General features: G+C 35.2%; 6 protein-coding genes across 8 annotated transcripts; 2 read left to right on the forward strand and 4 right to left on the reverse strand.

The window, feature by feature from the left end:
• Positions 1 to 1,885: 1,885 nt before the first annotated feature.
• LOC101216924 (glycerophosphodiester phosphodiesterase GDPD1, chloroplastic) lies at positions 1,886 to 4,510 on the reverse strand. 2 transcript variants are annotated; one of them, XM_004152075.3, is made up of 8 exons: positions 4,143 to 4,485; positions 3,866 to 4,050; positions 3,614 to 3,673; positions 3,449 to 3,529; positions 3,022 to 3,222; positions 2,850 to 2,945; positions 2,399 to 2,595; positions 1,886 to 2,313 (listed from the first exon to the last, which is right to left on the reverse strand). In XM_004152075.3, the coding sequence occupies exons 1-8, from the start codon at positions 4,204 to 4,206 to the stop codon at positions 2,037 to 2,039; spliced, it is 1,161 nt and encodes a 386-aa protein (XP_004152123.1). In that variant the 5' UTR covers positions 4,207 to 4,485; the 3' UTR covers positions 1,886 to 2,036. The 2 variants fall into 2 exon arrangements, with proteins under 2 accessions (XP_004152123.1, XP_031740509.1); XM_031884649.1 differs by lacking the exons at positions 1,886 to 2,313; positions 2,399 to 2,595 and adding an exon at positions 2,652 to 2,696 and having other exon boundaries at positions 4,143 to 4,510.
• A 513-nt stretch (positions 4,511 to 5,023) lies between these two features.
• LOC101216694 (delta(3,5)-Delta(2,4)-dienoyl-CoA isomerase, peroxisomal) lies at positions 5,024 to 6,511 on the reverse strand. The gene is made up of 2 exons (XM_004152074.3): positions 5,761 to 6,511; positions 5,024 to 5,577 (listed from the first exon to the last, which is right to left on the reverse strand). The coding sequence occupies exons 1-2, from the start codon at positions 6,395 to 6,397 to the stop codon at positions 5,387 to 5,389; spliced, it is 828 nt and encodes a 275-aa protein (XP_004152122.1). The 5' UTR covers positions 6,398 to 6,511; the 3' UTR covers positions 5,024 to 5,386.
• Positions 6,512 to 6,649: 138 nt separating this feature from the next.
• Positions 6,650 to 9,193, reverse strand: LOC101220402 (exocyst complex component EXO70B1). Its single transcript, XM_004152256.3, has one exon. It carries the CDS (start codon positions 8,860 to 8,862, stop codon positions 6,838 to 6,840), a length of 2,025 nt encoding a protein of 674 aa, XP_004152304.2. The 5' UTR covers positions 8,863 to 9,193; the 3' UTR covers positions 6,650 to 6,837.
• LOC101216449 (5-methylthioadenosine/S-adenosylhomocysteine deaminase) lies at positions 8,646 to 16,626 on the forward strand. Of its 2 annotated transcripts, XM_004152073.3 has the most exons (11): positions 8,646 to 8,783; positions 10,055 to 10,337; positions 10,443 to 10,615; positions 11,119 to 11,277; positions 11,744 to 11,893; positions 12,045 to 12,188; positions 14,051 to 14,207; positions 14,852 to 15,024; positions 15,715 to 15,770; positions 15,896 to 15,998; positions 16,305 to 16,626. In XM_004152073.3, the coding sequence occupies exons 2-11, from the start codon at positions 10,088 to 10,090 to the stop codon at positions 16,392 to 16,394; spliced, it is 1,455 nt and encodes a 484-aa protein (XP_004152121.1). In that variant the 5' UTR covers positions 8,646 to 8,783; positions 10,055 to 10,087; the 3' UTR covers positions 16,395 to 16,626. The 2 variants fall into 2 exon arrangements, with proteins under 2 accessions (XP_004152121.1, XP_031740508.1); XM_031884648.1 differs by lacking the exon at positions 8,646 to 8,783 and having other exon boundaries at positions 9,924 to 10,337; positions 10,475 to 10,615.
• A 1,088-nt stretch (positions 16,627 to 17,714) lies between these two features.
• Positions 17,715 to 19,974, forward strand: LOC101216203 (BAG family molecular chaperone regulator 6). Its single transcript, XM_004152072.3, has 2 exons — positions 17,715 to 19,024; positions 19,610 to 19,974. The coding sequence occupies exons 1-2, from the start codon at positions 17,935 to 17,937 to the stop codon at positions 19,639 to 19,641; spliced, it is 1,122 nt and encodes a 373-aa protein (XP_004152120.1). The 5' UTR covers positions 17,715 to 17,934; the 3' UTR covers positions 19,642 to 19,974.
• A 250-nt stretch (positions 19,975 to 20,224) lies between these two features.
• LOC101220161 (2-pyrone-4,6-dicarboxylate hydrolase) lies at positions 20,225 to 23,468 on the reverse strand. The gene is made up of 10 exons (XM_004152255.3): positions 23,210 to 23,468; positions 23,038 to 23,109; positions 22,483 to 22,562; positions 21,796 to 21,895; positions 21,650 to 21,703; positions 21,471 to 21,548; positions 21,304 to 21,401; positions 21,156 to 21,213; positions 20,759 to 20,880; positions 20,225 to 20,668 (listed from the first exon to the last, which is right to left on the reverse strand). Exons 1-10 carry the CDS (start codon positions 23,420 to 23,422, stop codon positions 20,512 to 20,514), a joined length of 1,032 nt encoding a protein of 343 aa, XP_004152303.1. The 5' UTR covers positions 23,423 to 23,468; the 3' UTR covers positions 20,225 to 20,511.
• Positions 23,469 to 23,627: the final 159 nt, after the last annotated feature.

The raw sequence follows: 23,627 nt of genomic DNA on the forward strand, positions 1-23,627 counted from the left end.
TGGAATTTATAATTTGATCAAATTACAAGCTCTTTCTAGGTCACCCTATGAGATTATGTAGGTAGCCCCCTTAGTGACAATTATCCTTCTAATTAATTTTGAAGACAAAGTAACGTCAACCAACTCTTTAAAATCTTATCGACCTTTAACTAGTTAATAAGGGATGATCCGTTCTTTGCTCTCATATATATTGTCGCACAAAGTGAGATTTGGAAACGTAAAACTTATAAGCTTTTATTATCGTTGTTAAAAATTCTATTATATAATTTGTAAATACTTTCAAAAGTTTTCGTGATTTAAAATAAAATGATTGGATTAATTTTACATTTATGGATGGAGAGAAGCACATGGAGCTTTATAATAAGTTTCTATCTCATAATATATAATTTGGGAGATGTTACTCATAATTAATATAGAAATATTATATAATCACGTATGTTACGTACATATGAAAACTTTTAATAAACTTTCAAACATAATTCTCTATTTTATTTTATTGACCGATTTTATTATTGTAATAATCTTATATGGTCAAAAGATTCAAATTCAACTTATTTATAATTACTTATTTTAGAAAAGAAAATGGCAATTAGTGGAATTTTCTTATAAGGAATTAATTGCTTGAGAATTTTAAATGAAAAAAAAAAATTGGTAGAAATAAAATTGTTTTACATTATATTTAAAAAATTGGAGTGTGACATATTTCGACTATTGGATTTTTCTTTGTTTAGGTAAAAATATAAATATTGGGTGTTTCTAAAGGAAACAACAACTTTAATTATTTAAACTCATTCATATTAATCAAACCTATTTCACTAGTAAATATTTGAACATTGGTCAACCAATTATTTTATCAACAATCATTTTCAAATGTTTGAGTTTAACTTTTTTTTTTCTTCATATATATGATTTATATGATAAATATTAAAAAAAAAATAGAGAAGTTACTTTTACACGGTTAAAAATGTTGAAAATATTCAATTTTTTTTAACAAAATCGATCCCAAACTAGTTCAACTTTTGGAAACGAACACAGTGAATTTATGTCCAAACAAGAACTATAATTAATAATTAATCAAACTAATGTGATGAATATAATTAAAAGAGAAACTTTATGGTTAAAGAATAATATTGAAAAATAATGTTGATTATTATTTATTGCGGCTGCCGTATATGCTCGATTATTAATTTGTTTTCATATTCATAATATAATATAATGTTTAAAATATGATTATATGATCCTACAAGCAAACAAGGTAATCAACGAAAATGAAGGGGTAATATATAGTCTAAAATTACATAGGAATTTTGACTTTACATATCAAAATATTTCTAATTAATTGGCTTCTAGATGTCATCATTACTTTTCAAGAATATCAATATCATAACTCCACTTTTTTTAAATTTCAATATACAAGTTTTCTTTAATAATAATATTGAGTTGAAATTATGAGAATTTTAAGTATATGTATCGTGTGAGTATTGAGAAGTGATTATTCAATTGTATATTATGTCACGTAGGAATAATAATTAGATGACTTGTAAAAATTGAATTCTATATTTATATGTATACATATAAGCAAGGTCTTTGTGGGTTTTATGATAAGCATGCAATGAACAAGCTAAGGTTGGTAGTAAAAATACTAAAGTTCATCTTGATTAAAATGTCTAATAAAGAAAAATAGCAAATCCAACTAAGGAATTGAACTAAAATTTGTTGGAGATGAACATAGTTACATAACTAAATTAAATTTCTTGACCTCTAAAATAAAGTGGAACAATCTTTCTGTGGTAAAGTGGAAAATTTGTACTAACAAATGTAATTTCTTGATGCCTAAATTTGAACTTAAAATGTAAACTGAAAAGAAAACGTTGCAAGTAAAATCTCCTGGAAGTGAGAATGGAAACCAACGTTTGGTTTTTCTTTCTACATTTTATTGTACAGAAAGTGTAAGAATGTCAATGTTTTATCTACATGCATTGATAAACATGAATAATGTTATCAATGTCGAATGCCACAGCTATCAAGATCATTGCTTATTTACATTGATAAAGTTGTATTATATTATCAATATGCGAACTTAAACTTATGTTTTGTGAGCATCCCTGCTCGCCGTTCAGTAGAAAGCAAGCCCTCTTTTGGGAGAGGTTGGGTTTCGTTCTGGCCTTCATGTTCATTTGCTGCTCGTGCGAGCTCTCTTCCTGCTCAGAAGAGATGGTATTAGAGACTGCCTCTGCGATCTCTTTTACTACATCAACAATTACTCCTTCAATGCCCAGCAAACGTTGCACATATACCGCTTCCGGAAGATTACTGCACAGCAGGAGTATATATGTTTGATAGTGAACTTCAAGCAACTCAGACAGAGAAAAGCATGAAGACAAATATGAAATTTTACTTCAATTGGCCATAGGTTATAAGTGAGAGTCCTCCATTTCTAATTTTATCAACTGCAGCAGGATTTCTCAAAATTGATGTGACTTCAGCAACAACTCCATTCAAACCTCCCACCATACACACGTTAATGGCTTCCTCTAGCGAATTCCTTCTAATATCAGGATAAATTTTCAACCCTCCATTCGTCAGGAAGAATACCTGTTAGATCAGGTGAATGTAAAGAGACCTCTAATGATACTTAGTTTCCTCTTCATTTGGTGAAGAACTTCCTACAATGCTATCATGTGCGCTGTGACAGACTTTAGCAAATATTTTATTATTCTTGGTCAAAGACTATTGACAGTGTTTTTACAAGTCGATACAGCCTCCATAGTTGCTGAACATTATAAAAAATGGAATATGAAGAAAAAAATGCAAATATAAAATAGAATAAGCTGAGAAAATGATCTTACTGGGTAGCTGCTCTGAAGTTTTTTAACCAATTGGGCAGCATCAGGTATAAAGCTAGAATATATAATAGGTCTGTCCTTGGCCTTCATTTCCACTACCTGTGAAAGCTTTTCTTTTATAAGCATATCATTTCTTACAGAATCTTGGTGTGCATTTGTTTGACAAAGCAACTACCTCTAAGACTTGTTGGATCATTTGAGCAAGTTGCTCCTCTTCGTATACTATAAGATCATCAAACTTCAATTCTACATTAAAACCAACTGAATGCTCAACCTTCTCAAAAGCTTCTTGCAACGTGCATAGCGGTGCATCGTTTTCAACTTTCCACTCATATACTCCCCCATCTACTGTCCTCCTAAATAGAGGCTTACCTATCTGAATTTCTCATAAACACAACAAAGTTACAAAAACTTTATGGATTGACAAGAGAAAAAAGCGTTCTTCAATACAAAAGGGCCGATAAAAACGGTTTAACACACCTTGAAAGTATGTCGAAAACTATTTATAGTGGTTTAAACCAAACACACCCTTAGACATTCATATTTCACAATCCCCAATTAACCTAAAGGTGGAATGGGAAGGAAAGATATAAATCTCTTACCTTCCAAGGATCATGTTGTGGCCCATATGAAAGAAATTCTTCGACCATGAGCTCTGTAACTCTTTTCTCCACAATAACACCCTAACACAAACCAATAGTCACTTTAGCAGTTCAATAAATTGAAGAGAGGGAAAACGTCATCTCAGAAAATACTAAGGGCCTAACCTTTTCCTCAGTAAGAATCAAACAGTCATGGAAAATGACTGGACACCCATCTTTAGTTACCTACAAAAATTGGTTCTTAAGAACTTCTTCCTAATAAAGACAAGAAAATAAAGGGAAAAAAAGAGAATCAAATGAGTAATCGACGATAATTTCACAAGAACATTCCACATCCATTAGACGGCAACCAACAAATAGAATTTACAATAATGAAATAATAGACATTAAAAAAACAAAAAAAAAAAATCCTCTGACCTGAACATCAAATTCAATGAAATCAACAGGAAACTTAGCAGCCGCATTGAAGGACAGAATGGAATTCTCCTTCATGAATTTGAAACGAGAATCAGAGGAGTGCAAGATGTTCATCCCGCATCCTCTATGACCCATCACCAAGAATTTAGACGTCCATACATTGGGATCTTCCAGTAAGTTAGGCTCTTAAGATTGAAAGAGAGAACAAAAATGTGAAGAAGAAGCGAAGGCATGCAAGAAACCGAAAGATTGTAGAAGAAGAAGAAGAAGAGCATACCTTGGGGTTGGGGGAAGGGGAAATGAGGTGGGGGTAAGGAGGTGATCGGCGGTGGTGGAGGCATTGGAGATTTGGAAGGGGGAATGAAGAGCCAGCATTATTGGGGGAGTCCAGAGGAAAAGGAAAAAGGGAAACAAATAGCGACCGACAAAGGTAGAAAATTGGAGGTAGACGACGAAAATTGACGTGAGCGTTAAGGAAGATGATGGAAGAAGAAGAAGAAATGAGAGAAAAATGGGGAATTTTGAAGAAGAAAAGAGAAGGAAAAACAATTGCTAGATTCCCTCTCAAACAACAAATTTAGGGATGGATAATCATTCCCTTCTTTTCACTTTTAACCACCCTTTTCAACTTTCTTTGCCTTCATGCTTAATTTTGGAAAAACTTCATCTTTTCTTCTCTTTCCATTTTTAATTTATTTTAATCATCTTTTGTTTAATCATCTTTTGTTTTGTATAGGTTGATTTTGGTAAACGATTTGACTTATACAAAATTTCAATAGATTGAACTTTTTGATCTCTTTTGTCGTTGATCAAGATCATGTTTTCTTTTCACTATTAAGTTGGTTTGATGGTGTCTATGATAAATTGGTCGAAGTTAGATTAATGAATTGTTTTTTAGGAGGTTTGATATAAAACATTAAGATGAATTTGTTTGACTATTTGCTTGAAACCATTAGTACTTAAAAAGCTTCTAAAACTACATTAGTATTCTTAGATTAGATTTTATGTTCTAAAATTGATGGTTTGTAAAATAATAAACATATTTTATTTTCAATAAAGTTAATGTTATTGTACAAGTGAAGTGCTTGTTATATAAATAAATTACGAACCCTTGACTAACATTAATATTTGGACTATGTGTTAAAGACATACAAAAGGTTCAAGTTTGAAAATAACCAAAACAACTTGGATTTAATGCAATCGATGTGATCTTGCATCGTTTATCGTCCTATGTAATGAATGATAAATACAATCGATGTGATCTTGCATCGTTTATCGTCCTAGGTAATGAATGTACATAGTATGGATCTTGAAATATTCAATTTTACTTTTTGGTTTTTACTAAGAAGAAGAAAAACCAAAGGTGATTGAGAAAAGAAAAGGCACATACACGATAGTATTTCATGTTATTATTGAGAACAAGAAATCAAGAATAAAATGTAGGATGTAGCTGCTTTGAGAGCAAGAGGCCTAACTTGAGTTTCTTGATGAAGAGATGAAGTGTTCACGTCTCTCTCCATCTTAAAGCTTGGAAAACTTGGGTTTGCGTTTGCTAGCTTGAGCGGAGATGGCTTCTTTGAGATCATCGGAGAGTAGAGTCCCTGAGTTCCAAGTTGCAACATAATCTAACCCTTGTTCTACATTTAGGTCTCTGCTTTTTAGTAGCACTGCCTTTGTTCCCACCACAGCCAATGGAGATGATGATGCTATTTCTGCATTCACCATCCACTTTTCATTCCTTTTTCCCAATCTCATACACATTACACAACAATCTATCATATGCTTTAACCACTAATTTAACTAGATTAATCAGAAGATATTAAACTAGTAAGAAATGAGAGTGGTACTAAAAGAGAAGGCATAGGAAAATTGGTTAGTATAGAGAATTTCATTACCTTCAGCGATTTTGAGGACTCCATCTTGAAGCTTCGATATAGAATCAAAAGTTCGAGAAACCAAGCCCAATTCCTTAGCCTCCAAGCCCGAAAAATTCCGGCCCGTCAACGCCAACTCCGCCGCCTTCCCATACCCTACGATTCTCGGCAGCCTCTGTAAAGTCCCAAGATCCGCCGTAATCGCCAATTTAACCTCCCTCACCGAAAACACCGCCTCCGCCGTGCAATACCTCAAATCACATGCCGTCACTATATCAATTCCTCCTCCAACACACCCTCCATGGATGCTTGCTATCACCGGCTTCCGGCACTCCTCAATCGCCGTGATTGACTCTTGCATCCACTTGATTTCCCGTCGGATTCTTTCCCCGGCTCGTCCCCGTTCCTCCGATAGATGCTTCTCGAAGTTAGAGGCTGTGGATTTGAGGTCGATTCCGGCGCAGAAGTGTTTGCCGGATCCAGATAGGATGATGACATGGACATCGGGGTTTTGGTCTAGATGTGAGAAGGCTTGACGAAGTTCGGTGAAGAGTTGGGTTGTGAGAGCGTTGTAGTGTGATGGACGATGGAGGCGGAGATGGAAGACTCCGGAGTTTGGGTTTTGTCGCTCGATTTTTATGCATTTGTAGTCCTCCATTGGCCTTCGGCGGAAATTGGTGGGTTATAATTTTGGAGAATTGGAAAGTATACTTTGAGAAGTGAACTTGTGTGTTAAGTTTTAGATTTTCATACATTTCTACTTGTATAATCATTTTTTTGTTTCAGAAAGTAGAAAGTTTAGGTTAATGATTTATTGATTATTTGATAATTTTAACGTAATAGTTTTTATCTTTTTTATAATTGTGTATTAATGTCACACATACCAAAAATATACCGAAGATAGAAAGAATGAATAAAGGTGAAAAAGAGTCTGCCTTCAACTTGAACGTTCTATTCCCCTCTCTTAATAGGGAAAAATAAATAAATCACAATAAGAGGGAAAAAAAAATTATGAATACAATAAATCGAAAGGAAAAGAAAGAAAATTAAAATAGGAAAAAAGAAAAAGAAATTGAGAAAGTGTATGGGAATGAAAATTTACATTCTTCTTCTTCCCATAGACGCAGTGTTTCCATCAAACAGATCATCAATCAAACCTTCAATGTCTTCAGGTTGATACTTTATGTATTTCTCCGATTGTCTTCCCGCATCAAAATGCTGCTTGAATCTCCCTACGAACGAACGGTACGCTGGAATCATCACCGCCGACACTGATATCCTAAGCTCCGATTGAAGCTGCTCGTCACTTACCACCCAACTGCTTTGCGTTTTGTGTATTTCATCGAACATGGCGTTAAAGCTTTTGAATCTCTCCTTCAATATCGGCTTTGATACTTTCCCGTTCACCAGCAATCCTTCGTGGTTTAAACACTGCAACACCTTACTCCATGTTTCTCTCTGGTAATTTTTATGGTATTGTCGCAGATTCGTCGATCGTTTCCTGCACCAACGGTCCCCCATCAACTCCGTAATTCCACATGACCCTTTGATTTTCTGTACTATGTATCTTCCGTTGTTCATCAGGAAAATGTACCGAAGAGATGCGTCGCGGTATAGTTTTGATCTCATTGTCAGATTTGCGTCGAGTAGTTCCATTACCATTGCGATCTGAATTGCGAGTTGAGATTTTCTCGGTGATGCGTCGTCGTTCTCGTCCATTCTTGATGGTCGGTCTTCTTCGACTTTAGGGTCGAGAAATTGGAACACCTGTTCTAGGGTTTCTTTGTACTCGCAAGCGTATTTTAGGTAATTCATTATGTAGCGTGTTAATGGATGAACTGCTCCTCCTGGAACTGGAATTTTCGCGTTGTCACTTTTGATTGAGTTCTCTAGGTCGTAGAAAATGCCGACTATTGCTTCGCCTATCCCGTTTTTTGTCCCTTCCGCTTCGGTAATTAGCTCTGTTCTGCAATTTTCAGGGAAGCCATTGATCGTCGGAACTAAATCGCGGATGGTTTCGTACATGTCAAGTAATTTGAACATCTTCTCCGCCGATCGTTTTGTTAAAACGACGGCGTTTGCAAAGTTGAGAAGCTTGATGACTACTGCTCTTGTTAAATTGCTGAATAACGTATGAGAAATGAAGGGATGATCGGTGAAAACAGAGTCACAAAGCCTCCACTCACCTGGGAACAGAGATTTTGAGCATTTCTTTACGACGGCGATCCATTTGTCGATTTCCGTTTGAAGTGTTTCCCATTGCATTTTTTGAATCTCGTCTATGCTAATATTTTCATACCCAAGCTGGTTCAATATTCCTTTGAACGAGCTCTGCCGTAGGAAGCTGTAACTCATACAACATTCCTTCTCGTAGCCGGCAGTGATCATTGTTCCGGCAATTCTTTTCATGTACGATACAGTGTCGTGCGAAAAAGAGGGGAACATCTCTTCCCTGGCAGAATCAGGCTCAGATGATTCAGATACAGTGCTGTTTTGTTGATCTGTTGATTCGTTGATTGCTTTGAACGACGATTGCTTAGATGCTTTCTTGTCCGATTTAGAATCAAGCTCCCGATATTTGCATTCTTTTAAAAGGGTACTGAATTCTTCATCCAATAACGACATCGCTCGCTGTACAGCCGTGGTGGTCCGATTTAGAGAAGGAATGGAAGCAGTGCTGGTAGGGAATTCACTTAATTTAATCGCAATCTTGGCAATCCGACCTAATGCTTCGAAAAAGCAAGAATCCCTGTCGGGATCTTTACCAAGCTTCGCCGGATATTTATTAGAACTGTATCTAGAGATCATGGAATCCACCATTTTGGACAAGGAATGAACCGAACTCGGAATTTCATGGACTACATTCGATCCATCATCTCCAACATTGTACAAAGTCTCAAGGAATTGATCAACCTCTTCGAAAATCAATAGGGTATCAGATTCTGAAGGAGGGTCTTCAATGAAGGCATCATCATCTCTATCTGCAGCAAGCTTTTCGGAACTTGCATCAGCAGCGACGGGGGTGGCGTCAGGAGTGCGACGAGGTGAGCCCAAATTAGCAATTCTTCTATTGAAATTTTTAGAAAAACTATCAGACTTTTCTGGGGGTGGGTTTTTCTCCATGAATAAAAAGAAAACAATAGGGGATTGTGAGGAAAATGGAGAAATGGAGAGGTAAATGAAAGGAAAGAAGAGAGAAATGAAAAGAGTGTTTGGGGATTCGTGTCTGTAAGGGGAAATCAGTTTGTGTGTTTTGGTGAAGATTAATGGAGGAGAAGAAAATGTGGCAAAAACAGAAGGATTAATGCCTTAATTTGGCCACTAATTTTGCACTTTGTTCGTTAAAGGTTGACCTTTTTTTTTCTAATAAGTTTGTTTGTGATCCTCACGTATTTCTTTCCTTTATTTTCCTTTCGAATTCTCTCTTTATTTAATTTCTCAATCACCATGGAATCATTTGTGAATGCAAATTATAATAAGTCAAGAAAACAAAAAAGAATGTCAAAGGCTGATGTTTTATATACTCAATATGAACGATGATAGTTTACTTGCTTTCTAGGTGGCACCTATAAACCTTTTACACAACCATTTGGCTTATATGTTTTAGTGTTTTGAGATTTCACTTCCAATTTTAATTTCAAGTAGCAAATTCAAATATTGAAAAGGAGGTTTTGAAAAACTACTTTTTCTAGTTACAAAACTTAATTTGTTTTTTTAAATATCGGTTTAACATGGAAGAGAAAGTAGGAAAAATCTTAAGCAATAAAATAAAAGTTAAATAATGCATTTGATTTCAAATTTTTGTTTAGTTTTTAAAAAGTACTTATAAAAAGTGACAACAAAAAAAAAAATCAATTGATGGTAGCACATGCGAGCCATTAGTCGACCTAACCTTCAACTAGTTGGTTTTACTTTCCAAGATGATTTTTAAGAGATAGTGTGGTGTGATCCGATCAAGTAGGACTATTTTTAATGTACTTCTAAGTTGCAATAACTCAATTGTTTCTTAATTAGTATATATTTATCACAGATGGTCTTTTAAGAGGGACTAACTTTTTCTTTTTGGGATGCATGTTCTCCTATGCTTCCTCTCGATACCCTTGAGTTTAAGTCCACTCGTCACCGAACCTAGTTTTTAAAAATAAAAAATAAAAATCAAATGCTTATCAAATTAGGACTCGGTGGAATTGATTTAAAAAATGGTAGAAGAAAGTGGATGGGTAAAAAAGGTTTCGTATAATTTTGGATCTAAAGTATTTGATTCTAACATCACTTTCTTCATCCTCAATGTGTCTAAAAGTAATAATTCTTATAGAAGAGATCCACAAGTCAACGTGAGAGTGGAAAAATGGAAGCTTGCAGGCAGCAGTGTGAAGAAGCTATGGAGTCGAAGATCAATCCCAACTTCAACTCTCTTACTCTTCTCCACAACGCTCTCATCATCACCATGGATTCCCACAGTCGAGTCTTCCGCAACGGCGGAATTGTTATCTCCGGTGACAAAATCAAGGCCATCGGTCACTCTTCCGAAATTCTCCACCAATTCTCTGCTTCTGCTCACCATATTATTGATCTTCACTCTCAAATCTTGCTCCCGGGTCTTTCTCTTTGCATCTTCGAGTTTAACTTTTTCAATTTTCTCAATGGGTTCTTTTGACTTCAGCGCTGTTATCTGAGATCTTGATCGCCCTTCTAAACCACAGGGTTTATTAACACGCATGTCCACACTTCTCAGCAGCTGGCGAGAAGCATAGCCGACGATGTGGATTTGATGACTTGGTTGCACCATCGTATTTGGCCCTACGAATCCAACATGACTGAGGAAGATTCCTACATTTCCACTTTACTTTGTGGTATTGAACTCATTCATTCGGGCGTAAGTATCTGCGTTTCTGCTTCCAGTTCTTTTCCTTTCTTATACTTTTTCGCTGTAATTGATGAAGGAAGTGTATAGGTTAAATTATGTGTTTAGAAAATATTTTTTGAGCCTTTGATTATGCGTATTTTTTTGTTGTTGCTAATTTTAAGTTCGTGTTAAACTTGGTTAATGGAGGAATTTCTTTTTAAGGTAATTTCATTGATTGAATAAAAAATCCAAGGATATACAAAAGGGCCCTTCAAGATCTTTCTAGTTTATAATGAGAAAAGAGAAACTATGGCTGAAAATAGCAGACTCTAAAAATTCCTTAGATGATTTGCCTTTATCTTGGAGCATTTCTTTCTAGGTTAACGGATGATTTTTTACATAAAATCCAAAATTTAGAAGCATACTAGAAGGTTTCTAAAATATGTGAATGACACAGTACTTAAATGTTTGTACACCGTTCTGGAACATTTCAGGGACGAAACTTAGTAATTTAACGTGATATATCTATTCAGGTAACATGCTTCGCTGAGGCAGGGGGTCAACATGTATCTGGAATGGCTAAGGCTGTAGAGTTGCTGGGTTTACGGGCGTGCTTAACTCAGTCAATAATGGACTGTGGGGAAGGGTTGCCAGCTCCTTGGGCTGCTGTAACAACTGATGATTGCATTCAGGTTTATCATGTTTAACTTTATATATTAATGGTTCTCTCTTTTACCATTTTTCTTTAACAATAGTAGAGTTCATTCATATGATTAGCAATGTAGAGCTAGTATTTAGTTTAAACTTCGACATTAATGACTTTCAAGTCCTCAAGCTTTTAGAGAATTTTTGTGTAGATAACAGATTAATTGATTAGCTTTATCCTAGACTAACTGCTACTATATGCTGATTGAAAATTATCAAAATGTTTCTCCGGAGTTTACCTTGCGACTTGGAAGATGAAAGAGAGGTAAATTTTTTAATAATTACGTTGATAAAATTATTGGTTAAGAAGTTTTTATGTTCATGGTCAGAAGGTTAAGTCACTTTGTTGTTTTCGGTTTTGTGAAAGTGATTTGCTCCCTGTCCTTCTAAATAAGTATGTTAATTATCAAAACTATATTTAACAATTTCTGAATTTTCAATTTTCAAGGGCAGTCTCAAAAGGAGCTTTACAAGAAGCACCATAACACAGCAGATGGGCGCATCAGAATATGGTTTGGTATCAGACAAATTATGAATGCAACAGACCGTCTATTGATTGAAACAAGGGATAATGCATTAGAACTTGAAACCGGGATCCACATGGTACTTCTATCTTCTTTACTTATGCTTTTGCAGTCTCAAAATTGTTCAAATTTTATTGAATTTTAATTATATTTAGTTTTATGTCCTATCAGTGGGGATAAAGTGGTCAATCAGTTGTTGATTTTGACTTTATTTGTTATGTGCATTTTAGCATGTTGCAGAAATAGCCTATGAGAACCAGAAAGTGATAAATGAACGAAAAGTTGATCATGGAACAGTTACGTACTTGGAGAAAATACAGTTTCTGGGAAACAATTTACTTTCTGCACATACTGTTTGGGTCAATGACAATGAGGTGAGAAGTCATTCTCGTTTCTACGAGCTCTGTGTTAGACATTCTACATGGTTTCTTATTTCTGTACATATTTTCATCTTCTGCAAAAATATTTATAAAGTCAGTTTTTCATAAGCTGAATGGAAGAAGAAAGGTTGCCCAAAGCTCCATACATTTTATTATCTCTTGGAAGTTTTTGGTTTATATATTGCTTACTAGATCTTTCAACTATTAACATCTGTTTAGTGCTGCATTGTTCAAAACTATAATTCTAGAAGCCAAACAAGGATTTAGTAATTGTTTGGTGGAACCAAACCAGCCATACTCAACAGCTAAGCTGTTGGTTGTTCTTTTTTTCTTTTTTTGAAAAAAAAATGCTTTCGTTTTTTCATTAAGAAACATGAAAAGACATTCAAGGGGATAAAAAGATTAGTCCCTCAAAAGGAATTCAAGTACTAGCTACGTAGGAACATACTCCAACCCAAAACTTGTAGATTCTTTGGTTACTTGTGCTATAAAGTTTGTTGTTGCAAGGTTTCCATTGGATAGTTGACCAAACCGATCAAGTGCATGCCCAACATGGTTGGCAGTGACAAAGCCATAGTGTGGTTGAATCTTAGGTTAGCATGAACATTGGTGTGATATATGTATGCTGAATACCCTCCAATGTTTAAGCTAGTACAAGTTTCGGGTTTAACCTAATTTTGATATAGTAGAGAGCATGTCCTGATTGCAGCTAGTCATAGTTTGTATTGCAAGTAGGGCCAAACATGCATACCAATCTTGATAGATGCAACTTAATGGTGTTTAGCCTGCCAAGTTGTTCATCAAGCACAGCCTAAGTTGAGGCTTGGTAGGGCATCATAGTAAACTTTGCAGGCTTTTGAATGGATTTGATGCTCCCTTAGCTACAACGAGGAAGGATGTGATGAGATGCACTAATTACGTCAAATATGACTAATGACACAAAATGATTGTAGAATATGGATATCTAACATGATCTAGGATATCTAATGTGATCTTGAGTCACATGCTATATTAGAACTCTTGCGCCAGTTTCAGGTCTCACCTCAGCCATGGTTACCAGCTGAGACTAACCTGGCCAGGAAGCTTTGGTCTCCCATTTTTAGCCTTGACTTAGGCCAAGTTGCCTTCTGGTCTACCTAGGCTATGTTACTCCCTAGTCTCACTTTGGGGCTGTGGCTTTTAGTCACTGTCGGTTGGACTAGGTTCCCCCTTGCTCAGCGGCTTTCTTATCTCATCTAGGTCAGGCTATGGCTAGAGCTTCTCAAATATGTCTTTATGGGAATTGTGTAGGTAGGGTTTCTTTTATTGCGTAAAAGCTGCAGAGAGCTTTAGGAGAGGAAGATCCCAGCCTCCTTGTAAAGGTGCTGGGTAAGCATTGTTATTTCCTTTTATATTTTGTTGTTGAACTCTTGTATTTGACTGAAAGTAATATAAATAACAGAGTGCTACCTCTGTTTTAGCCTTTTTTGTTAGGATTGATTGTGATATTTGAGTTAGAATCCTAACATGGTGCTTTGGTGTTACTTGGACAACCAAAGGGGCCATCCTTGGGAAGGTCCATTGTCAATCTGAAGCTGAACATTTTGATGGATTCTATTAAAAAATCTATGCTAGTTAGGCAATTGCTTGAAATGTGTACAAAATTTTAACGCAAATATTTTATTCTTAAATATCAAATGCCATCAAGTATTCGATTAAATTGAACTAATTTAGCATTTGGAGTAGATTTGAACTTTTGGGCATTGTTTATTGCCATCTGTTTCATTCAAGAATATGCTTTTGGATTAATAAATACTTTTATGTCCATGTTTTCATTACATTCTTTTATGAATCAAGATTAACTGATATCTTGTTAGATTAGTTTTCTTTCAAGGAATGGGGTCAAAGTATCCCACTGTCCAGCTTCTGCAATGAGAATGCTTGGTTTTGCACCTATCAGAGAGATGCTTGATGCTGGTATTTGTGTTTCCATTGGAACAGATGGAGCACCGTCAAATAATCGAATGAGCATAGGTTTGTTTCAGTCCGGAAATTCTAATGAATTGAACATTATTTCATGTGTTAGTTTATAGAAATTATTTAACGGGATAAAAGAAGGTTGATGGTTTTATACTTTTTGAGTATGAGAGAGTAAAAGCCTGCATTCTTTTAACTATACATCTAGTGGTTAGAATAGTAGCACTGCCAGCAGGCGGCCACAGAATTTTTTTTGTCAAATCATGCATTTTACTAAGAACTGACAAACTCTCTTCTAAACACCTCACTTTTAAGGATTATTTTGGCACACCCTCGCATGTTAATCCAGTGGAACTTCTTATATTGGCTGTCATATGGACTTTAGTGAGTACATATTTTGGGTCTATTGGCATTAGTGTCTTACCCCAGAGATGAATGTAACCTAGAAAAAATTTGATTGGCTATTGGCTTTTGGAGTCTCCCCTTTCTCATTAATCAATGAAATCTTTCTTGTGTGTGTGTGTGTAAAGGAAAAAAGAAAAAAAAAAATGTAACATTGAAAAGATGCAGACAAAATGTTTGATCAGAACACAGTAACCTTGACCTCAACTTTATGGACTCTTCTTGAAAAAAAATTCCGCATTGCACCATGCATATTAGTACACGGGAATTGACAATTTAAATGTCTAAATATTTTGCAGTTGATGAGATGTACCTTGCATCGCTGATTAATAAAGGCCGGGAAGTTTATGCAAATGGAACAACCAATCCCTCTGTTCTTCCTGCTGAAGTAGTCCTACAAATGGTGACAATAAATGGCGCAAAATCAGTACTTTGGGATAATGAAATAGGATCACTTGAAGTTGGGAAGAAGGTAATTTTTTCTTTAGGCATGTTTCTTTCAATTTTCATTTCAATTTTTACTTCTTTTGTTCTGTGTTATTTAGGTAGAAACTAATGTGGATATTGCTCAATCGTGATGGTTTCAGAGCTTAACATACGACTTACTGGGTCTTTGGTCATTATATAGGCCCATTGGCAGATAGTTGTAATAAATTATTTGTGACAAAAAGTTCCGTTTTAATCATTGATGATCTAAGAAGAATTATTTTCACTAGTACTAGGTCTGTGATTTTTAAATGAAACTGTAGGAGCCACAAGAGGTATTCTGATAACGAACAGTTACAATGTTTAAATATTATTTGTGAATGTTCAGGTGAGTACCCACTTTTCTGCCAATTAATTCTTCAATATTTTGATGTGAAAATACTCACAAGACTCAAGGTCAAGACATGGCAACACGCCATTTTTTAAAAAAGTGGCACGACACATTGGGGAGGGTGTGGACACAAGTTGTTGTGCAAGACCTTGTACTAACCCATTTTGAATTTAAATAACCAATGTAATTCCAAGCGTATCAAAGTTATGTATAAAGAAAAAAGGGATTTTTTTGGAGTTAAATTAGATAAATAAAACCACTGGCATTTCTACTGGTTTAGCCATTAATGCAACCTGTTTTTTTTCAAACGTTTGAGGATGATTTGTCGCTCTAACTTGATTGTAGGCGGATATGGTTGTGATCAACCCTTCCTCTTGGTCCATGGTTCCTTCCCACGACAGGTATTTATTTCCTTCTCAGAAAAACTTGGATGTTTCATCTTCTAAATCTTAAAAGCTTTGTACGATAAGTTTTGAGCACGAGATCTATAAAAGGAACTGATGGCATTGCTTAATTGATATTGCAGCATTTCCTGCATCGTCTACAGTATGAGAACTGAAAATGTCATCTCTGTAATGTGTAATGGGCAGTGGATAATGAAAGATAAGAAGATCATTAATGTGAATGAGGTATTTCACTTCAATTTTTGTTCTTAGACAATATGACCATTGCTTTACTTCAAATCACAATAGCTTTTAATCGATCTACTAATCAATCCAAGTCATTGATTCATGCATTTCTTATTCTCGAGGTTTCAAATTCTCTACTCACACTTGTTTTTGTAAATTGAAACCAAACAATGAAAGTAGAATACTTGTTTTAAACCCAATGATGCAAGTAGAAATAGCTTTAGATTTAATTTGATATACAAAAAAATTACTTGGTAGTCTCAAGATTGAACATGTCTAACGAACTCAAATTTTGAATGAACTCAGGAAGATGTAATTGTGATGGCAAAACAAGCTTCCAGGGAACTGCTTGAGAGAGCAGGAATAAGAATTCCGAACAGAATGAATTTCATCTAATTGGCCAAGCAGGTTATCTAATCTTCAGTTTGTTTTAAAATTTCATTCAATTGCTTAGCTTGGTTTGTTTTGTTCATATATTTTAATGAAATGTTGTTTTAAACCTAACTCGTTATGTTTACCCATATGGTACTTTTTTTCTAGTTAGTTTCATTTTAGAGCTTGTAAAGGTTCTAGTGGCCACACTTCTTTGAACATTTTTTTTTAATGAAGTTTCGTTTTAGTTACAAAATTCTTTCTTCTCTCAATCAAATTTCGTATGGAATTGTTTAAAATATTTTGCTAAAACTGCATATATGATTTACTATCAATGATGTATCATACAGAAAAAACTGAGACAATCAAATCGAATCCAAGTTGGCCGGAGGTGAGAGGTCGGTTTGAAAAAATTTCAAATCGATAAACTTAAAAAAAATGAAACTTCAAAGAATAAAATCAATGAAACTAACCGATTGATTTTTAATTCTGAATAGTTGAAGTTAATTTGAACATTAATAATTAATAGTTTGGTCGAAAAGTAAAAACAAACAAATGCTTCCAATATTACACTTTTTTTTTTTCTTGTGGCCATTTTTGTTTAAAGAAATTTGGCTCATTTTGAAGACATTTCTAAAATAATAGATAACAGAAGATAGAAGAAAGAAATTGTTATATAAGCCTAATTTTTAAAAGTTAAAAATCAACAATAAAATGGTTTATTTTTAAAAAATTTAAAATGAAATTCCAATACTGATAATCATTGTATATATAAATAAACATCTTAATCTAAACAAAATAGAAATAATAGTGAAGTTTTTTTTAAAATAGAAAATTTTGAAAATCTTAAAAGACAATTTTTTTTAAAAAAAAAAAAACAATTAGTTTAGATATTTATAGAGATAATATTAGATAGAGATAATTTGCAATTATTTATTTATTCCTATCCATTCTAAAATTGTAGTGTTTATATGTATATATAATTAGATCAACATTTCATCACACAATCTATCTCAAAGCCAATTAAAAGTTGATTGTTCATGCTTCCACAACTCAATCTTGTACTTCACATGCATTATTCTAAATATCAATCATCATACTTTTTTGTTTTTTTTTTTCATATTATGTTATAGAAACAACATTAAATTAAATCAAGCAAATACTCCAAATGATTAAAGAAATATTTTGATTGTGAAAGATCCACACATTGTAGTTAGTAGAAAAGAAGAAGGTTTAGAATTGTCTAAAAGGAATTCCAAATTACGGAAAAGTCCGCCACGTCATCTTAACATTAACAATTAAGAATTTCTCTCCAGATCCACGTTGGCAGAAGAAGATTCCAGAATCTGTCCCATCGAATCTTTTATAAATTCATCGTCCCGAAGTTTCTCGAATTTTCGAATCTTCTTCTCCAACCTTTCTTCATCTTCTTCTCCTATATATCCCAATCCTCTCTAACCCTTCTTCTCCATCGGAGAGATTACAATTGCAGTTATCTTCAACAGATAAATTCTTCTATTCACTCAACAAACAAACAAGTTTCTGTCTCTCAATCCTCTAATCAATGGAGCGTCCCCATCCCCTCTTCAGAAATCACTGGAAATTTTTTGAACCTTCGAGTCTTCATGTGCCGAGGATGGCGGAACCTCCGGTATATCGCCGAACGGTGCCGGTGGTGCCGAAGGTCGTTCCTATTCCTGTCTGTTATGTCAAATCCGAAAATACCAGGCTTGATTCGGCCATCAAAATCCAGAGGGTGTTCAGAGGTTTTCTGGTGCGGAAGAGCTTGAAGAAAGTTGTGGCGATTGAGAGGGAAGTGAATGAGATAGAGAGGAGGCTTGCGAATGAAGAGACGGTCGATTTGGTTCGGAAGGATGCTAAGGAGAGAATTAGGTTTGGTGAGATATTGATGAATTTGCTGTTTAGGTTGGATTCGGTGAAAGGCGTGGATTCTGGAATTAGGAATTTGAGGAAAGCGGTGATCAAGAAGGCTATTGCGTTACAGGAGAAGATTGATTCAATTGCTGCTGCGAATGGAGCTACTAACGTGATTTATGAGACTCTCGAACCCGTTACTGCTAAATGTGATTCCGAAGCTGTTGATCGCGAATCTGCTGATGAGTGTGATGGCGAGAATGCTGATGGAGTAGAAGCGCCAAAGCCTGGAGCAATTCTTGAGGAATCTAAAGCTTGTTTTGTGGAATCTAATGTTGATCCGGAAGTTCCTCAAGAATCAGAGGAAGGGAAGAACTGTCCAGGAAAAGATGACACGGATCTTGAAGCGGCAGCGAGTGAAGATGTGAGTCAGACGGATTCATCGAACAACCCACCAAATTCAGACGATGGGGTTGCAGAATGTGGGTCTGTAGATGAAAGAGAGAGTGGTGCAAATGAAGAGGATGATAGCAGAATCGAAGAAAGAGAGGGGGATGGGCAGAGTAGAGAGATTCTTGAAAGGATGATGATGGACAACAAAAGAATGATGGAGATGATGGCGCAGCTGTTTGAAAAGAATGAAAAGCAGTCACAATTGCTATTCTCACTGTCTCAAAGGGTTGAGAGGTTAGAAAAGACACTTTTGTGTGAGATACTGCGAAAGAAGAAGAGGAACGGTACAGATAGCTCAGAAAAATCCCCCAAAACAAAGAAAAGTGGTAAATGATTCTGTTATTATGAATAATTCTCCTGTGCTAAAGTTCGGATATGGAATTCTAAGTAATGTCAATGCATGTTCACTTGTTGCTTTTATTCTTGAGCTTGTGGCAGCTCTCTAATAACTTCTTTGGCACCCTTTTAACGTGTAAAGCAATTATGTTTATACTCTTCAAAAACTGACTTGTGTAAATCTGTGCCATTGAAAGGAATGTAATGTGATTGATTCATTCCAATCTAATTCTATCCCTTCTTCCCGTTTTCACACATCATCCATCTATTTTTTTTCTGCCATCGATTCTACACTTATTCCAATACCTTTAGAACGAATCCTGTTGTAAATTGTTTAAATCTTTAGTTTTGTTTTCTAACGAGGGATGTTTCTTGTTTACCTTCTACGTGTAAATGATAGTATAATGTTTGCACTAAGTTAATTATATAGATAACGATATCTAGAAACTAGAATAGGAACACAACTTTCTAGTTTCACAATAGTAATGAGATGAAACAAAAAGTGTTATATCCTTTGTTCTAGTAATGATTCTTTAACTGAGGTCCTAAAGTTCTCTTGTTTCCTTACTTCATAGTTCTGGAATTACAAAATGCCTTCAGCACATAGAAGATGATGATGATGTTCCTGTAAATGAAATTTTGCGATGAGAAGTGCAACTGTGGTCTATACTTTAATGGTAGCAGCTCTAGCAATACAAGTTTGGAGATGACACGAAGTGTATCGGCCACCAAACTAGTGTTTTTTATCTTCTATTCAAGAATTTTGAAGCAATTTTATTGTTTTTCAATTGTTTATTTTTTGTGATTTGTGATATATTTTGGGTTTTCTTTTTCTTCTCTTTTTTACTATGAATTATAATATTTATTTAAATTTTGAGCTTCCTTTCTGATTTGGGAGGCTATTGAAAAATAATATGAAGATGGATTGAATTTTGCGATATTTGTGCTTCTTTTGATATTAGTCAAGAGAGCTTCTTGCTCTTCTTGTCGAATGATTCTTTCTCCGACCTTTGTGCTTCTTTTAAGATTAGTCAAGAAAGCTTGTTGTGGAGGAAGTTATGATTCTTTCTCCTATCTTCTAGTTTACACCATATTCTCAATCAACATGTAATTTGTGTATATCTACTGGTAAAAAAGCATCTTCAAATCTTAAGCTACAATATTCCATTCTAGGGTTAATATCTCAAAAGGAGTTTATAAGTTAATAGAATTCTCATACAAGAAAATCAAAGATTTAGGCCAAATCGATTTAAGTGGGTGTAATTTTGTTTATATAACAGTTGCAATGAAATTGGAAAAGGTAATTGGATTGTTTTCTAAAATGTGGACTTCGAAATTGTTAAAATGGGGTAGAAGAATTTTTATGTGGCAAACACAAATGTCCTACAACTCTGCTCTATTATGAAGATGCTGGGAAATCCAGATATGAAATCCAAGAAGACCAGGCTTAACCTAGTTTAGAGAGCTCGAACATAGATTAAGAAGATATCCATCGACTTTGGAACAGATGAGCCACAGTTTTGCCTTTAATCCACTCCAACTCGCCAGAAGAAAGAGATATTTCATTGGCTATTAATGTTACTGCATCAATTGCTCCTTTATATCCGCATTCAAGAACAACGAATGGGAAGTCACTGTAACAGACACATTCGAATTATTATTTTACTCTTGAAGTATATCTTCATGCTCAAAGCTGTCTTTAACAGGGGAACTGAAGCCAATACCTTCCCCACATGATGCGGTTTGCTCCAAAGCTGGATACAATCTGAGAGAGGAGGCGGGACAAATCCAAGTATGGAAATGGCCTTCTTGACACCCTAAATAGAGCACTGAATTTCACATATATCTGCCCACAAATAGAAATATAGATACGATGATTTAGGATGACTCAGAGATAAATATTTCCCCTATATCAGTATCTTGATTTTGCAAGGGATGTGCTTTGTTAACAAAGTTTATACTTTTCAGTTTTCAGTATGTATTATTGTTATCTGAATTAACATTCCAACCTTAAAGTGGATGTTGAAGGCTCAATTTGATTCCCAGGTTTACAGGAGAAGAAACCAGACGATGTTTCGTCATATGAAGTACTTATCTAAAGACTTTTAATTTCACTTTTACCTGAGGAAAACTTGCTAGCTCCAAAAGGTGGGCCAGTGCAAGACTGTCTTCTTCATTTCTGCACAGGGTTGTTAAAATGCGACATGGGTTTTAACAAAACAAATCACTAAAAACAAATAGAAACCCCAAGTTTGTTTTGTTGACTTACTCTGGGGGTTTGCAAAAACCCAAATGATCAAGCAGTACAGTGGTTGAAGGGAACTCTGTACAAAGCTCTTTTATCTCTTCAACATGAAGGCTTAGCCCCTGAAAGGATGTACTCTTGTCATATCTAAATTACTGATAGGAAGCCTATTAGGGTACATTTGAGACTACCTTCATGCACATGAAACCCACAGGAATCCCAAGTTTTCCTGCTGTAGAGAATAATGCTTTCCCCACCTCATTTGTCATCTGCAAATATCATTGCACGTGTTAGGAAAACATATTGAAGTGAAAGTCGGAAGTAGGGAGCAGATCGGAGCAATCCGGATTCAAAATAATCACACAGCAACCTTTTGACCTGACGGCCATAAGTACGGATTAAAGCGAACAGCGGAGTATCCATCCTATAAGGACAAAGAGAGTACATCGAAATCACTTTGCTGAGTTAGGATAGGAGTATGTGTTGTTTGTAGGAGACTAGACAAAAAGTCAAAACCTTTGTTACAAGATGTTCGAGTTGCTGAATTCCACTTCCATCATTGGCTGGATTTGCTAGGCAACAACCAACGAATTTGTTTGGATATTTATTTAATACACTGTCCATAGAAGATTTGGAATGAAGATGTACTTTGGGATGTCACATCAGTATAGTTTCCTAAACCATGAGAACATTTATTCCCAAATAGAGAGACTATCAGATGAGTTTAAGATTCTTTTAGTACGATTTTAAAATAGATCACTAGAAGTATCTTTTGGAGAAACAAGTACTAAGCACCAAAGTGGTTTTAGTTATATATAGGATTTTGAGAAATGCAACTAAACATGTGAACTCTAAAAGGTAGTCAAAAGCACTCTTCCTTACTCCGAAGGAAAATCTAGTTTTAAAGTGTTTTTCTTTATTCCAAAGTAAAATGAGCAAGATTGAGATGATTTTGGAGAAGTTATGAAACTGCTTCTTTTATGATCATTCTTAGAAACCAATATATTTATGTCTGGAAGTAAATGCATTCACCAAATTAGATTAACGTCACAAACTATTTGGATTCATGCTTAGACACTTCTAAATGTAATGCGCAAGCTTAACCTAATTGAAATAGAAACATTATTTTTGCATCATGGTTCAAGGCATGTGGCATATCCTGAACATCTAACATGCTTATGATAAATAGCTCTCAGGACTGACCTGGTCACATAAGAGTGATCAAATTTGTGGTTGATTGGCTGGACAATAAGTGCACCATCTACTCCTGCTTCTTCCATAGACTGATAGGGGAGAGTAAATGTTAGCGTTTGTTTTTAAATATAGCTTCCTTATGGTAAACCAAAAAAATGGAACACTGCCAAACTAACAAACTATTGATATTCGAAAATGGTGATTACTTCATATGGGGTCAGGAATAAATCTTGGAATTTAACATTGAGTTGGACTAACTGAAAGTATGGACTGCAGTTACCCTAAATTGGACCACCGTCGTGTTCATCATCATTGTCATAGATATATATCATTTAAGTGGCTCACGGAAACTACCTTCTTCACAACTCCACAATAGGCATAACATAATTTTATCCGTTCAGTCGAAACCCTTTTGATATTACTTTTAGTTTTACCCAGAAGGGCCTCATATGAAATGCTATTATTTGCTTATATATCGCTAACTCCCCTTACATCTACGACTACGTTTGCATTACAGAAGATGGGTCAAAGCCTAAATTAGAGAATTAAATTGAAGGGAGATACCTGAAGCAAGAAATCAACATGCCCAGTCAAGGTGGGTTCTTGGCCAGGAAAGTAAGGGTATTTTGCAGCAGCCTTGAGAACGATGAGTGAGTCAGGATTTGATGCTTATACAACAAAGATTGGAGGGATTTTGACAATATTATACACAAAAGAATGAATGATCTAATTTTACCTCTTCAGGAGATGCCCAGACATGGAGATGTGAATCGATAACTTTGCCGTAAGAAGAAGAAGAAGAAGCCATTCTGAGTTTGAAATTTGGGTTGGTGTTGATGGATTGAGATGCAAATATTGCTGCAGAAGATGGGAATGCCAATGAGGGGAAATGAAGAGAGGGAAGAGAAGATGGGAGTGAAAGAAGTTTGAGCCTCGCCACCACTGCCATTTGAGATAATGGTTACGGTAAGGGTGTAGTAGGGCGCATGCCACGCGTGGTTCTTTTAAGAGTTCTTTGGTAAGGACATGCTTTCACCCAATCCATTTAGTTCATATTATTAATCTAATTGGCCACTTACATTTTTATTTTTGGTAAGATTCCTACTTGATTAGTATTTAGTAACTAAATGTTAAATGAAGTTCCCATTTGTATA

This window comes from Cucumis sativus, chromosome 4 (assembly GCF_000004075.3).
Source record: "Cucumis sativus cultivar 9930 chromosome 4, Cucumber_9930_V3, whole genome shotgun sequence".
Taxonomy (NCBI): Eukaryota; Viridiplantae; Streptophyta; class Magnoliopsida; order Cucurbitales; family Cucurbitaceae; genus Cucumis; species Cucumis sativus.

Coding starts and splice junctions, on each gene's coding strand:
- LOC101216924 (XM_004152075.3), bottom strand. CDS start 4,206: ATGCCTCCACCACCGCCGATCACCTCCTTACCCCCACCTCATTTCCCC. Junction 3,674..3,865: donor TCATTGAATTTGATGTTCAG/GTCAGAGGATTT, acceptor CAATTTTTGTAG/GTAACTAAAGATGGGTGTCC. Junction 2,596..2,849: donor AACTTCAGAGCAGCTACCCA/GTAAGATCATTT, acceptor CTGATCTAACAG/GTATTCTTCCTGACGAATGG.
- LOC101216694 (XM_004152074.3), bottom strand. CDS start 6,397: ATGGAGGACTACAAATGCATAAAAATCGAGCGACAAAACCCAAACTCC. Junction 5,578..5,760: donor AGTCCTCAAAATCGCTGAAG/GTAATGAAATTC, acceptor TGGTGAATGCAG/AAATAGCATCATCATCTCCA.
- LOC101220402 (XM_004152256.3), bottom strand. CDS start 8,862: ATGGAGAAAAACCCACCCCCAGAAAAGTCTGATAGTTTTTCTAAAAAT.
- LOC101216449 (XM_031884648.1), top strand. CDS start 9,939: ATGGTAGAAGAAAGTGGATGGGTAAAAAAGGTTTCGTATAATTTTGGA. Junction 14,208..14,851: donor AAATAATCGAATGAGCATAG/GTTTGTTTCAGT, acceptor AATATTTTGCAG/TTGATGAGATGTACCTTGCA. Junction 15,999..16,304: donor AGATCATTAATGTGAATGAG/GTATTTCACTTC, acceptor GAATGAACTCAG/GAAGATGTAATTGTGATGGC.
- LOC101216203 (XM_004152072.3), top strand. CDS start 17,935: ATGGAGCGTCCCCATCCCCTCTTCAGAAATCACTGGAAATTTTTTGAA. Junction 19,025..19,609: donor CCCCAAAACAAAGAAAAGTG/GTAAATGATTCT, acceptor CTTACTTCATAG/TTCTGGAATTACAAAATGCC.
- LOC101220161 (XM_004152255.3), bottom strand. CDS start 23,422: ATGGCAGTGGTGGCGAGGCTCAAACTTCTTTCACTCCCATCTTCTCTT. Junction 21,896..22,482: donor GATCACTCTTATGTGACCAG/GTCAGTCCTGAG, acceptor TTCTATGGACAG/TGTATTAAATAAATATCCAA. Junction 20,881..21,155: donor AGCTAGCAAGTTTTCCTCAG/GTAAAAGTGAAA, acceptor ATTTGTGGGCAG/ATATATGTGAAATTCAGTGC.